The sequence below is a fragment of the Drosophila gunungcola genome, unplaced genomic scaffold (assembly GCF_025200985.1).
Source record: "Drosophila gunungcola strain Sukarami unplaced genomic scaffold, Dgunungcola_SK_2 000072F, whole genome shotgun sequence".
NCBI classification, from domain to species: Eukaryota; Metazoa; Arthropoda; class Insecta; order Diptera; family Drosophilidae; genus Drosophila; species Drosophila gunungcola.
In genome coordinates this window covers 462267-479198 of record NW_026453235.1, presented here as the reverse complement: position 1 = coordinate 479198, position 16932 = coordinate 462267, and the positions used below count along the sequence as shown (strand labels likewise).

The following is a 16932-nucleotide window of genomic DNA, read 5'->3' as shown; positions in this document are numbered from 1 at the left end:
GGACCCTCCTGATGCTCCTCCGCCTCCAACGGCGCCCGCTGCACCAGCTCGCCGAGGATCAGGCAGACCTCTTTGATGCTGCGCCAGGCGCAGAGCAGCACCATCTGCGGCGTGGTGCGCACCAGCTGCAGTGCCTCGCTGGCCAGCCGTCGGCTGAGCACATTGGCCAGTGGCTGATCCGTCTCCTGGTCGCCGGTGGCGGCGGGCAGATGGCCCTCGGGCGAGGCACTGCTGACCACGGGCAGCACCACCCGACTGACCGCCAGGCAGATGCTGACCAGCTCCTCCACGTATCGCCTCCAGGCTGGCTCCCTTCTGGCGGCCAGTTCCTGCAGATTGAGTTGCTGCATCAGATGACGGCTGGCGAAGAGCAGGCCGTACATCGGATTCAGCTTGGCCGCCTCGGCCAGATCTCGTTGGGCCAGGGCCAAGCCGGCTCTAAGCTGCTCCAGACACCACTGCAGTGCCGTGTGGGTTCTTCTCTCGTAGTCCGTGGCAGTCGTCTCCCCAGCGGGCAATGGATAGTCCACCTCTTTGGCCCGGCAGTAGACCTGCAGCTGGAAGGCACCGGTGGCCGAATCCGGTGGCCGCAGCGACAGCAGCAGCTCCATCATCTCGTGCGGTCGAAAACGGCAGCGGGTTTGCAGCGACTCCAGCAGCTGGGCGGCCAGAATCTTGTTCTGCTCGTAGCTGTCGCCCAGGCAGTGCTCCAGATTGGCCAACGCCTCCGGCGGCAGCAGCAGCTCCCCATCCAGCTGTAGCTTTCTGCCCAAATCCATGCAGTCGTGGAGTAAGTGCAGCGACAGCCAGCGGCGTCCATAGTTCGCTGTGGGAAAGAGATATCGCCACAGTTGGCCAATGAGTCGTTGGAGCAGGCTGACCAACTGCTGTCCCTCAACCGTTGGTCGCTTCTGATGGGCGGCCAGACCCAGATGGATCCTGCGCAGCGCCTTCTGCAGCAGGGCGTAGCCCAGCTGGCGCAGATGGGCGCTCGGATTGTTGGCATTGTGGCGCAGATAGAGTCCGATGGCCTCCGCCTCGGCGGAAGTCAAGGGATCGCTGGGCCGCGACGTCTCCACCACGAAGCGCAGCGCGAGGAGGCGCGCATGGTCGTCCAGGCCGAGGAGGGCCTGCTCCAACTCCGGCCTCAGATCGCACAGCAGCTCCTGCCGCCGCCGCTCGCTCAACTGCCGCACACTGAGGATCGCCGCCAGCTTGCTGCTCAGCGGCAGACGAGCGTCGCCCCGCAGCAGCAGCAGGTGGGCCAGCGTCTGCGGCTCCAGCTGCACCGCCTGCGTGAGCAGCTGCTCGATGACCGAGCGCCGCTTGTCCGCCACCTGGGTGGCCGCCAGCAGCTGGCCGAACCACAGGCCCTGCCACTCGGCCAGCGGCTGCGTCTTGTGGCCGGACACCATCATGACTAAAAAAGAGGGTCACAAAAATAGGGGATCGATTAGAACAGGACTAAAGAGTTGGCTGAATTGGTGTTGAAACAAGAAAGGAAGCAAACTTCGGCAAGCCGAAGTTCATATACCCTTGCAGCTATTGCAAGAAATAAACATTTTTGAAAACATTAAAATTATGGTTTACTTGCGTATATGTTTAAAAACATTGAAGCTATGATGATTTGCAGCTCTATTATTAGAGTTATTTTATATATTTGTATTATTTCTATGGAAGCTATATGATATAGTCGTCCGATTTTGATGAAATTTAAACCGTAATTCTGAAATAGTTAACCATTACTATATGTCGAAGAACTAAAAGAAAAATTTTAAAACAGAAAAGTTTTTTTTTTTTGTATGTTTTTTGCGATTGTTCCTATGGGAGCTATATGCTATAGTCGTCCGATTTTGATGAAATTTAAACAAAATATTTAACCATTACTATATCTCGAAGAAATAGATTTTGATGAAATTTAAATCGTAATTCTGAAATAATTAACCATTAACTTGTGTCGAAGCACTAAAAAAAAAATTAAAAAATAGAAAAGTTATAATTTTTTTAAATTTATTTTTCCGATTGTTCCTATGGGAGCTATATGCTATAGTCGTCCGATCCGGCTCGCTCCGACTTATATACTACCTGCAATAGAAAGACAACTTTTGGGAAAGTTTCATGCAGATAGCTTTAAAACTGAGAGACTAGTTTGCATATAAACGGACGGACAGACGGACGGACAGACGGACATGGCTAGATCGACTCTACTAGTGATGCTGATCAAGAATATATGTACTTTATAGTGTCGGAGATGTCTCCTTCACTGCGTTGCAAAGTTCTGACTGAAATTATAATACCCTCTGCAAGGGTATAAAACTATATACATAAGTGGGTGACAACAAAAATAAAATATATATGGGCAATTCACTGATGTCGAATGCGACATTCCTAAAAACATGTGCCACATCTTTAATGTATTTTCACAAAAGGCTAAACTAAAAGCACCTAAAATTGGTGCTAAGATTGGGTTTCGGCATTTGTTGGTTTTCGAGATGATCATTTTAATAAAATTAATTTTAAAATGTTATGTATTGATCGTTCTTATTTTAATGACATTTCAATACAGAACTTCCGCACTTGTCTGACTTTGGATTGATATAATTTAAAAAGTGTTATGAATTAATAATAAATTTGTTTAGTTATATTTAACAAATTCCCTGTAAAAACAGATGAAAAACAAAGATTTATAGGCTTTTGATTGTTTTGTCTGCGGAGAATTACCCATATTTTTATATATATTAAACGATTATACTTCGATTTTAATGGGTATATGTTAAAAACAATCCTATTTTGCTTATGGTTTTAGCTTCACAAAAACATATAAACATTTTTTACAAGTTGATATCAAACTATTTTTGATTGCCGTTTCTTTGAGCTAAAAAACTACTATAATTCTGACCGCAAGTGTGTATACTCTGGATGTTTTTTTTTTGCTAAATTTCTAAAACACTTGCCTTTGAACAGGGCATCCACACTGTCCTCGCAGCCCAGGAAGCGCGGGAAGATGACGCCGAAGAGCGACGGGCAGTGTTCGATGCACTGGCTCACTCCGGCGACGGCGACCAGCTGCTCCATTGCCAGGCAGCTGGCACTGAGGGCCGCGGATCGAGCCTCGAATTGGCCGTAGACCACGTGGAAGAGCTCCTCCTGGCCGCTGGCCCGGGCGTGCTGCAGCACCTGGCGCAGCAGGGCGCTGCTCATGTGGCGCACCGAGTCCGTGGCACTGGAAATGTTCTGCAGGGCGAAGACCTGCAGCTCCGCGAGGATCTGCCGGTAGACGAGCACCTGGTTGGCGGGCAGTAAGGAGCGAAGTTCGGCCAGCGACTTGGAGTAGATGAAGAGGTGCTTGGAGAGGAAGACGAGCAGGTTGCTCACGCTGCCCTCCCGCTCGCCGACGGTCAGGATCATCCGGAGAATGGCCAGGGCCTGGGGGGCATGATCCGCGTAGTCCGAGCGCCGCAGGACGAGCAGGGCGGCCGTCTGGACAGGCAGATCCTGCTCCCCCGTCCGTGGCCTCGCGCACTCTGCCAGGTACTCCACGAATGCGCCCGAGAAGCGCGCCAGGTGACCGATCAGCAGGCCGGCAATGGAGCGCACATCCCACGGTGTGTCCACGTGGCGGGCCACCTGTCGGGCCACCACATCCGCGGAGCTGAGCAGCTGCTGGCCACCGCCCTGGTGCAACCGGTCGCTCCACTCGGACAGCAGGCTCACCAGGAAACGCAGCGCGTTCTGCACGTACAGGTAGAGCTCGTTGCGGCGCGTTGGCGACAGTTCCAGCGAGGGATCACTGTGGAGGAGAGAGAGGGATTCATCAAGTTCGGTTGTTGCATAAACGGCATTTAAGGCATTTATTAATCTCTAGAGTTTTAAAATCATTAACTGTGTTGTGGTGTATCTATTTACATGTACCTAGGCACTTGCCTAGGTACACTTATTTGGTACCTTACACCTTACCTAGGTAATCGATTTATGGCTATCTTTTACCTTACATGGGTGAAGATTTTTATTTATCTTGAGAACAAGCTACGTTGGGTATTTAGTTACTTAAATATTTGTATTTATTTTTGTTTTCAAACCACTAAATTCAATATTTTATTAATTTCCCAGAATTATAAGCTGAAAGCCTTCTTGCAGCTATAGCTCTAACCATTATTTTTGTAGATCTTAGTTTTAACTATACCAATTAAAAATATAAAAATTAATATCGCAAAAATATCATAATTTTACTGCTACTAGAAGATTTGAATTTTAATAAAACCATTTTTTTAAACCTTTTTGTAACTTTCACCCTAAATACTTATTTCCGCAAAAACCATTTACTTTACCTAGATCCAAAAAACTCGTACCTTTTCCAACACTTTTACTTCGTTCAACTAAAATTTTTGTGTAGGATAGCAGTTATTATTGACACATTAAAATAAAAATCAGAAATAAATCTTTTATTCAACTTTTTAAATGGCAGTCTTTAGTAAGTTTTAGCTTGGATCTTTTCAAATAAAAATCAAAAAATTACTTGTATTTTAAACTTTTATAATTAGAAATAAAAAAATATAAAATATATATATATACTAATTTTAATAACATTATAAAACATGTCTTTAATAACTTCAAGATTTTTAATTTAAATTATAATCGTTTGTTATATGTATGATTAAAGGATTTCTTGTCTTTTTGGGGATTTTTTCTGTGGTTGGCTGATAATCTCTAGAGATTTTACTTTCGTTTGACAGTCCTTAAGCCCTGAAAGCAGTTTCATTTGGATCATTTGTTGAAGGGTTTTCATTACATTTGATTTTGGGAGAGATCTTTTATTTGATATTGTGTAAGCCCTTAATTAATTTTCATTTGGATTAGCGATGAGAAAAAAAAAACTCAACTCTAGAGATTAAGGGCATTGAGGCCAACTAGAAGGCCCCTTGGGAACCCACCTTATGTCCGTCCAGTAGCGCTCCATGGCGGTGGGCAGGAGCGGCGCGAAGAGGAGCACCTGGCGGCCCAGTGCCTCGCGGCCGAAGGGGAAGTTCTGCAGGCAGGCGTTGGCGGAGACGAAGGTGTCGTTGGTGCGGTCGTGGCTGGCAATCCCCTCTAGATTTCTGGCCAGTGAGCCAAGTGACTGCTGCAGTGCCTCCAAGAGCAGATCCTTCGAGTGCCGGTGCAGCCGCTGTGCATCCTGTTTGGCCAGCCCGTTGTCCGAGAAGAGTCTGAAGGGGGTTTGAATCGGATGGTTGCATAGAGCGGGGGCTCACCGTACTTGGTCAGCTGGTTGCGCACGGCATGCTTCAGTGGACTGGCCAGCAGCAGATCGGCCAGGAAGTGCCTTACTTCCTGTTGCTCCTGCTCCAGATCCTGGTCCATATCGTGGCCCCTGTAGAAGATGTCCTTGACCACCAGGACCTGCTCCGCACTGCTCTTGGCCTCAGCGAACTGCCGCACAAATTTATGGGGTGCTGCAAACAATAGGCAAGGGGCGGCATCAACATGTGGCACTTAGAGGATGCAAAGCGAAAGACCCACTCACCGGCATTCCACCTGTTGGGCAGCGGAACCAACGAGTCGCGCAGCTCCGCAAATCGCTTGGGATGCGCGCAGAGCTTCAAGGCGGCCACGCGCAAATTCAAATCGTTCATATTATGATATCGGATCGAATAAATATGGGAAATGGAAATTGAGTTGGGCTAAAAGTTACCGGCACGTTGCCTATCGAATCTACCAAATGCCGATAGCAAGGAAAGCACCGTTCACACCGACACACATGTGTGCTATCGGTATCGAAATGGCCTAAATTGGCATTACTAAACCAGCTGATTTAAATTGCTATATCTATTCAGAATGCAAAAAAATTAGGTCAATGATTTAAATTTAATTTTATATAAGTTAATATCCCAGCGCTGCAAGCTAACACTTATATTTGTAGCGCTTGTCACGTTCAATGGAAGATGCAATCTTATTTTAACAGGCATAGACTTAAAACTATTACTTATAACTAACATTATGTCTTAATCAATTTTTTAATTTATTTTTTTATAGGTTTTTAATAAAATATTGGGGTTTTGAGCGATTATTATTAATATAATATACTACTAAAATGAAGAGGAACATCTTTAATGGCATATATCTGTATTTATCAAAACTGTTATTATCTATTTACGACAGTCTGGCAACCCGGCAACCAGCTATTGAAAAGTATAGACAGCAACCATTTGGTTTACAGTGGTGTTCATATTTGATAACTCACAAATGGTGCCATTGGCTATTATGGTGGCTGACCTGGATAACTATCGATACATCATAAGACAAACCGATAAAAGAGGGAGATTATTAACTTTGACGACTATCGGGGAGTTCCCATCTCCAACATACATATGTATTAATAATGTAATGTGCGTTGGGTTATTTATTTTTTTTCTTGTGATTTATTTGAGTGAGCCCAGCTCGCGTCTAAATGCAATGTCCATGTTGGCACAATGAGTTCGATTTCAGATGGAAAACATAATTGGTGTCCAATAAGAAAAGTTTGCATCATGTTTTCGCACGTCAAGTGTGTGTGTGTTTGTGAAGTGTAAGGTGGGTGTGTGTATGTGTACGTGAGTGTTCGTGAGAGGGGGAGGGTGCGTAACTGTTTTTCGTTTTCTTGTAACATAACTTTAACATAGATAGCATCGGTTGCAAAAACCCCAAAGAAATCATTAATGAAAACTCCGAAAAATTCGGATTTGTGTGTGTTCGTGCGATACAGCGAGAAAGAGAGAGATGCTTTTCTTTTGTTGATACACCGTTTGTACATGGGTGTGTGTGTGTGCGTGTCTGCGCCTCTCAGTTTGTGACGAAATGTGTATAAAATGTTTATGTTTATGTTTTTCCCCACCCCCTCACATGCACAAACATATTTAGGCGCCGCACAAATTTCGAGTGAAAACGATCGGCAAAAACAACAAATCCCACCAAAAAGTGGCGAAGCAACAACAATATATGTAAAAGCGGGACCCAAAAAACAACCGACAAAAACAAATACAAAATCATCGAAGCCCGTAATTAAAGGTCGGCAGATGGGCGGCCAACGGAACTACGTGCCCTCCGCTGGCCACTCTTCCCGTGGTTGTTGTTGTTGCCCTTCCAGTTGCAGTACCCGTTGCAGTTGTTGTTGTTGCAGTTGCAGCGGACCATCGGACGCAGCGCAGTGAGAGCGAGTGGGACAGCAAGCGAGCGCCACTAAAGGTGCGAGCGAGAGGTGAGTGACTTTGGCTTTCTAACGGTACCCCCCAAAAAAAAATGCGATCGGGAAAGAGGAAGGGAACACAGTAATCACTCGCTAAGAATGCATAAACTATTCAAAAATAAAAAAACAAGAAAAAATTAATAATGTTACTTACAAATTTGAATTTTTTGATTTATTTTAATCGTTGGAAAACTGTTGGGATACTTATCATAATTTAAGTAAAGGACAAACAAAAAGTTTGAACCATTCATCTTTTAAGAGACGATTGCAGCTTTTAAAAAATTCCAAACATTTTATATCAGCGAAAACAGATTATTTGAGCTCACTTTTGAGGGAAATTGAAAACCCCTTTGCACAAATCCGGAACAGTTGGTTAGGAAGCATTCGTTGTCCCAAAAAATATGTAGAAATATAAATTAAATTCCTTTTACCTTATTATCAGACAACTTTTACTTTCTGTATTTTAAGGCAATTCTCTTTAAATCATTGTTGGTTTAACCATGCATAATATAAGTAGTCCTAAAAGACTTTCCTTTTAGCCCATTGTCAAAACCAATTTATTCTAAACTTGATTTTGGTAACTGATTAATCCAATTACCTGGCAAACCTTTTGATCCGTTGTCCAATTCAATTATTGGCTATAACGTTTTAATGGCTTTGACTAGATATTGAAAACTTCCTTCCTTTTTTTGTCATTATAACCTATAAAAGAAGTTATTACCAAAAAAAAAAGCACAAGGAAGATTAAAATGAATTTAAAATCCATGCCATTTGTTTATTTTGGTTAAAAAATATATATAATAAAAGGCAACCAAATAATCCGTCGGTGTAATGGAAGTTGTAAAGAAAAAATATTTAATTTAATATTTTGAAATAATAAACTCGACAAAAAACGGATAAGAATAAAAGCTAATGCTTATTAAAAGGCTTTTTTTTCAGAATACTAATTGTTTTAACTTTAATACTGAGCTCACAAAGGGTTTAGAAATAGACGAACAAACGGACATGGTTAAATCAACTCGACTAGTTATGGTGATCAAAAATATAGGCATAGATATAAAAACATATTTTTCAAATCAAGCTCATCATTTTTCGTCATAAAATTGCATACGTTATTTTGTATCTTAATTTGCACTATAAAGTTATCTGAATTTTAGTTTTAAATTAAAATTATTCACAACTAAACAAAACGGACTACTAAATTCTTTAGTTCCCATTAGCGTGATTGTACGTTAATACCACATGTCAAAGATATATAGCCGTTTAAAACCCAGTTTTCCTCCAAATATTTATGTTGCTATAAAATCCAAACGAGAATCTGAAGTCAAAATTGCACACTGTTTGTAATATATACTTTTTAAGAAATAATTAAAATCTTCGACAATTTCTTGAGCTCTATACGGAGAACTGTTCCGACAGAGCCTTCCGAGTTGGGTGCATCCCCAGACACTGCCCCACCTTTGTTGTATCTGGCGTTTCATTGTTTGTCACGTGCGACCACTTGAACCGAATTAGAAACAGAAATAAAAGGCAGGCGACGGGGGGGTATAAACGAAAGTGAAGTGCTGAAAGTGAAGGTGGGACACTCCCGTCATTCCACTCACTGCAGTCCTTTTTTAGTCACTGTATATCAACGATTTTATTAACCGCCCTGCTTTGCTTCTCTTTTGTCTATCTCGCCATCCAGCCCTTTAAAATGGTCTCGAAGAAACGTTCCAATGCCGCCGAACGTGTCCAGCGCTCGACGGCGACTGCGGCAGCGGCGGCGGCAGCAGCGGCCGCTGCGGCGGCGTCCTCAACGCAGGGCAAGAAACGGCCCGGGAAGCAGGCGAAAACCTCCAGCGCTGCCGGCGATGAAGCAGAGGAGAAAAAGTCAAGCAGCAAGGCGGATTCGGCAGCCAAGAAGCCAGCCAAGGATCCCACAGCGGGGTCATCGGGATCAGTCACTGCCCCAGAAACATCCAGTGGATGTGGAGGCGGAAAACCCACAGCCACCTCAACCGCCTCGGCCTCAACCTCCGCCTCCGCCTCCTCCACTATCACAGCCGCCAACGCCACCGCCACCGCCACCGCCACCACATCCAACAGCTTGAAACTGTCGCCCGAGGAGCGACACGAGGATGGCAAGGCGCGAGCGATCAACAAAATGCTCAAGAGCCTGGACATCAAGATCCATGGGTTCGACAACCTGCTGCCCAGCGGCGAGGAGCGGCTCAACGAGGGCGTGCTCAAGTCCTCCATTTCGGAGAATGTCAAGACCAAGTCGCGGGCAGCGGCGGTCAAGGTGATATCCAGCCTGAATCCCGGCAAGCTGCCGGCTGTGAAGCGTGTGCGTCCCTCCCCAGAGCCAGTTAAGGAGAAGGTTGTGGTCGAGAAGTCTGGCGAGAAGGTGCCCGAAAAGGACAAATCCAAGTCGGAACAGGAGATTACCCCATCCGCTGCTCCCGCCGAGGAATCTCTGGCCTCGAAGGTGCCCAAAAAGACAGTGCAGCAGGCCAAAAAGACCAAGGTGGAGCCATCGCCGTCGCCATCGCCACAAACGCCAGCTGCAACGACAACTTTGGTGGGTACAAGCTGCGCCACTTTCAAGCAGGCGGCCGCCAAGAATCCCGGCAAGAAACCGACGCAGGCAGAGCAGCCGAAGAAGGAGCCACCACCACCCAAGCCGGCCAAAATGGGTAAGCCGAAGAAGGCAACGCCAGGTCAGGATGCCAACACGCTGAAGAGCGCTTCCCGTCTGCCGGACTCCAATACGGAATCCGTGCAAATGGAGCTGGAGGAGATTGTCAGCATGCCAACGGCCACGCCTACGGCTACGCCAACGCCCACACCTGCTGTCACACCAACGCCAACGGCTACACGCACTCCCACACCCACACCGACAACCACATCCAATGCCACGGAGGCAGGACATCCGGCTCCACCGCCACCACCATCCAACCCAACGGCTGCAGGTGCAGCCAAACAGCGACCCAAGGTGAAGTACACCAAGACCTCGGCGGGATCGAAGGGTCGAGTGCAGCAGGCGCTGCACCAGAAGGCGCCTACTGCCTCCTGGAGCGGAGCCAAGGATATATACGACTTCAAGTCGGGATCGGAGGACGAGGAGCCGATCAAGATGGTGCTGCCGTCGCTCAAGGAGCTGCGCGAATTCTCCGATGAGGATAACAAGCCACTCAAGCTGTTCGAGCGGGAGAAGCAGGAAAAGCAGGAAAAGAAGGAGAAGCAGGAAAAGCAGGAGAAGCAGGAAAAGCAGGAGAAGCAGGAAAAGCAGGAAAAGGCCAGAAGTCAGCCAGACGAGGAGGAGCAGCCCTTGGTCAAAAAGGAAGAGAAGGAGGTAAAGGTGAAGTTCAAGGAGAAGGAAGTTGATCCCTTAAGCAATGCACAGCAGTCCGAACCAGCAGCCAAAATCACTAGCACTCCGGCCTCCACGTCGTCGGGCAAAAAGCAAGCCAAGCGCAAGCTACCCACTCCCACGCCCACGCCCACGAGTTCCATACGCAAGAAGAAGCCGGTGGCCAAGGGCAAGGCCGCTGCGACGAAGGAGCCACCTGCCAGCGCCAGTTCCGCGGACAGCAGCTCCTCCGAGGACGAGCGGAAACTGAGTGCCTACACCGGGCCCAAGCGCCACCGGATGGCCTCGCTAAATGCGCTGGCCAAGGTGCAGTGCCTGTACGAGAACGAGTCGCGCACTGCCCACGAACTGGGCCTGTCCAAGGCCACGCAGCAGCCGCCGCGCATCCGCACGCTGGACGGGAGCGACGATGACAACCACAAGGAGTCGCCGGACAGGGACAAGGGTTCGGTGAGTCCGCCGCACACGTCCGCCGCTGCCTCGGCCGCCCAGCCGAGTGCTCCGGCGCCCAAGGAGGCGGAGCCGCGCCGCGAGCTGCGCTATGTGCCCGGTGGCCGTGGAGTGGGCAAGCACTGGGAGTTCGACAGCGACAGCGAGACGGAGGAACTGCAGCTTCAGCAGACCCTGCCGCCGGTCAAAAAGAAGAAGCTGCCCAAGAAGGCGCCGCCCAAGAAGTCTGCCTCCAGCGAGGCGGCCGAGGCCAAGCGTAAGAAGAAGCTCGCGCAGATCGAGGAGAGCGACGAGGAGAGCGGGGCCAGGGAGAAGGAGCGGGAAAAGCCCAAGCCGCCCAAGCAGTTGCCCAAGAAGCGCAAGACCGCCTTCACCGAGGAGCTCATCGGCGACTACAAGGGCATCCTCGCCAGAAAGCGAATGGCCAGCCTGAATGCCAGCGCCATTGTGGCCGCCACCTACGAGGTGGAGCGGCACCTGGACAAGAATTTGGCCAGCGATTGCAGCAGCTTCGAGAGCTACGACGAGCTGGACACCATGCCCATCAACACCACCACCACCACCACCACCAACACGAGCAGCAGCAAGGCCGCAACCTCGGTTCCAATCAAAACCGAAATGATCCACATCAAAAAAGAGCCAAAGGAGACGCTACGCGAGCGGGAAAGGGAGTGCGAGCGCAAGAGGGAGCGCGAGATGGAGCTAAAGGACTCTACTGCCGGCAAGATGTCCAGCCATTCGATCATCGAGGAGAGCAACGACTCCAAGTACTCGAAGGAGACCAAGGAGACGAACACGGACACGACCATAACCACCACCGGCTATCGCGATTCGACGGCCAGCACCAAGGATGCCAAGGACTGCAGTCGGCCCACCTCCTCCTCGGTGGTGATTGTCCAGGACACGGACGTGACCATCACCGGCGTCTACGTGAACGCCAGCAACGGGGCCGCCCAGGAGGCCTACTGCAAGATGCAGTACCGCGTCCAGTCGAGCGTCACCGAGGAGCGCGTCCTGCGGCCAGGCTCCGTGGAGCCGCCCAAGTCCTACACGCCGCTCAGTGCCCTCTCCAGCATGCTGCCGCCGGGTGCCAGTTCCGGACTAAGCGAAGGTGAGCGATGCCTGCCAGGATCAGGTTAAAATACCAAATAGATTTATACCCGTTGTCCGGTTTAGTCAGTAATCAATTCACCAGACCAAAGTAAAATGACACTGGTTAACAAATTTAAATCGACAAAATCCTCCAGCGATGAAACCTTGACTTTCCAGTGCAGTTAAACTACCTGATTTAGATAATGGCATTCAAAGTTTTTCCAGTTCTGATTAACCAACTTGGGTCATAAATACCTTTTTTTTACTAGAAATATAACGTTATTTAACTGTCCTATACATCTTATAAGGTTATTGGTTCATTGATATAATTTCTAGAGCTCAATAAAGTTTAAAATTTGACACCCCTAAAAACCAAAAAAAAATGGTATGTGGTGACCAAAATAATTTGAAAGCTACGGAACCGATATCTCGACAATTTTGGTAGACTTTTTTTTTAGTTTTTATGCTTTTTCGATAAAAATTTGAGTTTTATAACCCGAAAAACGACCGTTTTCTTTTTGTCAGTATAAATCTAATCACACATTTTGATGGTCAGCTATTTTTTCAAAAATTTATATATTTATGATTCATTTAAATAAATCATTTGACATTTTTTTGTGTCTTATAATCAAGTGTCTTATAATCCAGTTGATCATCGCAAAAACAAATTCAGAGAACAAACATTTACTTAATATATCTTTTTAACAAAAAATACAAAAATGTAGTTAACAACAATACTAATAATACAATTTTGATTTTTTAAAGCAATTTAGTAGTTTAAGTTAAAGAAAATGTACGAAAGTAACCAATTTTAATGGGCTTATGCAATGGCAAGTATTTGAGCCATCGAATCCCAGCATATCCGATTTTTAACTTCCTATAAAAAACCAAAACTAATTTTAGGGATTATTTAGATAGCTTCTTTATTGCGAAGCAAACATCTGACTAAAATCTAGATCTGGCTTATAAGTTGTGTTAATGGGGTATTTACAAGTAGCCAGTTAATAAGGATACCCATTGGCGAAATAATAATAATTAAATAAATAAAATAATGGTTCTTGCAATATAAATATAAATCCATAACCATAATATGTTGCCAAATAAAGGTTCCTATTTTTTTTTCTGTACTTATAAAATGTTTTTTAATAGGCATTTTAGATTTTATAATCTTTGCCTCGCTTTAATGCCTCGACTCCTATTGTCCATCAGCCCACAGCTCGCCGCCGCTGCCTGTCCATGCAGTGCCAGCGGGTCCGCATGTCCTGCTGCCCGGCGAGCACCTCAGCGCCGGGATGTACCACGCCCCCGATCTTGGCCTGCACACGGAGCACGCCCTGCCGGACCACCATGGTCCGCCGCCGCCCTCGTACGCTGCTGCAGCCGCAGCTGCCGCGGCCGCCGCCGCCTACCACGCCCATCAGCTGGCTCCGGGCGGCGGAGGCGTGCTGCACATGCACCACCAGCACCAGTACGCCGCCCACGCGGCTCACGCCCATCACTACCAGCAGGCGGCCGAGTACCATGGCGGTCCGCCGCCACCACATCACTACGGAGGTCCGCCGCCACCGCCCCAGGGCCACTATGGACCGCCGCCGGGAGCACCCGTTCCGGTGCCGGTTCCCGTTCCCGTTCCCCTCTCCCTGCCCGTTCCCGTTCCCAATCCCGGAGCCGGGCCCGACCGCTGCGACGTGGGATCGCCACCGCCGTCGTATCGCGCCAGTGCATATCCGCCGCCGTCGAGTGTTGGCATGCCGCCGCCCACTTTGGGCGGTGGGTCGAGCGCCTTCTGTGCCCCGAGTCCGCTGCACCATCACCAGCACCAGCATCAACACCAGCAGCCAGGGCCAGGAGTTGGGCCCCCGCACCACGATCCCAGTGGTAAGTGCTCGGCTATACACATTTATTTTTCTGATGTACATAGTATGTTGTACATACATATTTAGTCAAATAGTTCCTATCTTTGGATTGGAATAAAAGCGATATTGGAAACACTCTTCCGCTTTCTCAGTCTAAAATATATTTAAGACTTGTAACATAAAATTTCACGGGACAACAAAATGAGACCTTGCTAAAGTATTTTTTTTAAATATATAATATTCTGATTAGAGATATATTCTTAGAGACGCAAATAAAAAATTAAAAAGCTAAGATTCTATAAGATTTGCATTCTCAATAATTTTCCTTTTTTATTTTTTTAGTAAAAAACATGTTTTGCATGTTAAATAGACGTGTTTACCTTTATTCGCATTCAAATATTTTGCATACCTGTACAAATATGCTTAGATAAATCTTTACTATTTAGTGTCGAATTTTTTCCAGTGCTAACCTGAATAAGAAAAATATCCACTGTAGAGATCGATTAAATGTATTTTCATCTTATACAAGAAGTTAGGATGGGTCCATAACTTTAATTTATCATTCAAATATATTAGCATGATTTGGTATTACTTGTCACATTTTTCGTATTTTAAAAATCTTGTTATTTATTTCATAACAATAAGAATTGGCTAGACCAATTTATTATAAATAGTAACATTGCACATGTAGTTGTCAATCTAAAGGATCTTCCGAATTTAAGTCTATTCCTATCATAACTTAATCCTGCAGTTAGTAAGTGATCATTATTACATGAAAATCGTTCAGTTCATGTTGCACTGGCGCCAAATTTTCGGTATCTAACTCAATTTATTCAGCCCGAGAATAGGATAGATACCCTTTAGTTCTTTCAGATTTGTCTTCGATTTCTTTTATTGTCAAACAATGGGCGAACAATTTTGTTTCGACCGAATAAAGTTTGCAGCCCATAAATGATGTTTGGGTGGGGTTTTGATGGAAGCAGCTTGTGGCTGGGATTAGTTATTAAATAGGCGCAAAGATGTGTGCGGATTGTCGATGTCCCTTTGGCTTCCTTCCTTCTGCTTTTCCTCGCTTTATTTCCTTCGTGCATCTTTCACCTTTTGCGGTCGGTGGCAAAAAGCAATGCATACACAGTAAAAATTTAATATCCCAAGATAATATTCCACACACTTTTTATATATTAGAATATTCAAATAATAAGAATAACTTTCTAAGTTATTCCTTTGCAGCAGTAATATTAATAAAAAAGAGAAAACATTAACATGGGGCTCGAACCTGGTACTTTTGCGGTCGCATCCTTTAAATTGTGATCGTTTTTTACAGTATACACTTAGGCGCGCGCCCAATAAGCCTCATGTCTGTATGTGTGTTTAAGTGTTTGTGTGTTTCGGTGTGTATTGTGAGCGCCAGTGTTAGTGCTGACCGAAGTCGGAAACTGTAAGCAGGCAAGCAGCAAACGGAAACGAAATGCAAGCAAAAAGCAAGCAAGCCTGCAGGCAGCGACTGAGAGGAGCCAGCCAACCTCCATTGATGTCATTTACCTTTCGACTTACACAGACACAGACACACACAATCGTATCACACACACACACACACACACACATCGTATCACACACACACACACAAATGGTGGAGGCAAAATGCATATTACAAAAGTTGCGCTTAAACGCCTAAAAGCCGGCAGCATGTTTTTTATTTCGCATTTCTCTCGCATGAGATGAAAATCAGTGGGGATGGGACGTACTCTCTGGTTGTTGCCTTTCCCTGCCAAAAGCGTCGCGTATTGATTTAAATGAATATGATCGGAATGTAATCGCTTCGTGTCAATCGATTGGGTAAATTCACTTTGTTGACGCAACAAAAAGTTAAAAAAAAGACATAATAATCATTGTAAATGACACCAAATCTCTAAAGTCTCAGATTTTTTAAGCTTACTCTTCTCTTGTTCAATAAAAATTTATACGATACAAGAGTTAATTGCCTGCTCTATTTTCAATCACACTGGTTTCGACAATTAAGTAAAAAAAAAAACTCTTAAGAATGGCTTAGAATGACTTACTTTATTTATTTCCAAGATTAGGTGAGACAGTGGTCGATATGCGTTTAAAAAGGGACTAGGAACATCCTGTATTACGTTTGCAAATTAAGTAAACAATCAAGTTCTGAAGATTGATTCGCTTAGCATCTTTCTCATTCGCAGGATCGTTCAGTGCCAACTCATTTATTCCACCCCATTGATTCATATTCTAGGCGGACTCTATCCAAACTCATTAATTATCCACAGTGTTTGCCGTCGACGTCGACGTCGTCGCCTTTGTCGGGTGCATCCTTTAAGTAGGCTATCCCCTTGTCCGCGGAACTGGGTGAGCGGGAAAGCTGGGGGTTTTCATTCAGATTCACATTCACATTCACATCCTCCTCCTCATGCTCATTCACATCTACATTTATATCTCCATCTCCCACTCGACCCTTCAAACCACCTTCATTCATGTCCGCGTGAGTGTTTGTACTTTGCGCTGTGCTGACAGTTAGCACATGTTCTATTTGACGTTCGTTCATCCGTGCTGACATACACACACGCAACATAGTGCACGCCAGGGTGGACCTGTCACTGGTTTCCTCTGCCTTAAAAGTCTTTGAGATGGATTTAAACGTCATTTATATTATTGAGATTTAAATGTGCGCTGTTGATCAATAACATTTACAGACACAAAACATTTCATTTTTTTTGACACTTCAAGTATCTAACAAATATTATAGTCTCAAAAATAACTTCCGTTAAATTTAAAAACTCGTACCATTTCAAGTATATAGAGCCTTTAGGTTTGCTTAGAATTAAAAAGTAATTTATACATTTAAATGTGTGATTGTTGATACATTTTTAGATGGTAGTGATTCGATTTCTAATTGTATTTTAACCCTTACAAAGGTTCAGTTATCTTATGACGTGGTTGGATTT

The 16932-nt window shown here is 45.7% G+C and overlaps 2 protein-coding genes across 7 annotated transcripts in view; one reads left to right on the top strand and one right to left on the bottom strand.

The window, feature by feature from the left end:
- Nucleotides 1-5: 5 nt before the first annotated feature.
- LOC128264536 (thyroid adenoma-associated protein homolog) lies at nucleotides 6-5700 on the bottom strand (the record flags this gene model as incomplete). The annotated part of the gene is made up of 5 exons (XM_053000056.1): nucleotides 5522-5700; nucleotides 5255-5450; nucleotides 4932-5204; nucleotides 2955-3790; nucleotides 6-1420 (listed from the first exon to the last, which is right to left on the bottom strand). Coding segments are annotated over exons 1-5 (2829 nt in total), but the record flags the coding sequence as incomplete, so codon positions are not given.
- A 639-nt stretch (nucleotides 5701-6339) lies between these two features.
- The window catches only part of LOC128264537 (uncharacterized), a 51001-nt gene continuing 40408 nt past the window's right edge, over nucleotides 6340-16932 (top strand). The window contains exons 1-4 of one of the 6 annotated variants that reach the window (XM_053000060.1): nucleotides 6340-6378; nucleotides 6895-7231; nucleotides 8907-12135; nucleotides 13326-13994. In XM_053000060.1, the coding sequence (XP_052856020.1) occupies nucleotides 8916-12135; nucleotides 13326-13994 (3889 nt within the window). In that variant the 5' untranslated portion in view covers nucleotides 6340-6378; nucleotides 6895-7231; nucleotides 8907-8915. The other 5 variants (XM_053000061.1, XM_053000059.1, XM_053000058.1 and 2 more) reach the window with 5 other exon arrangements.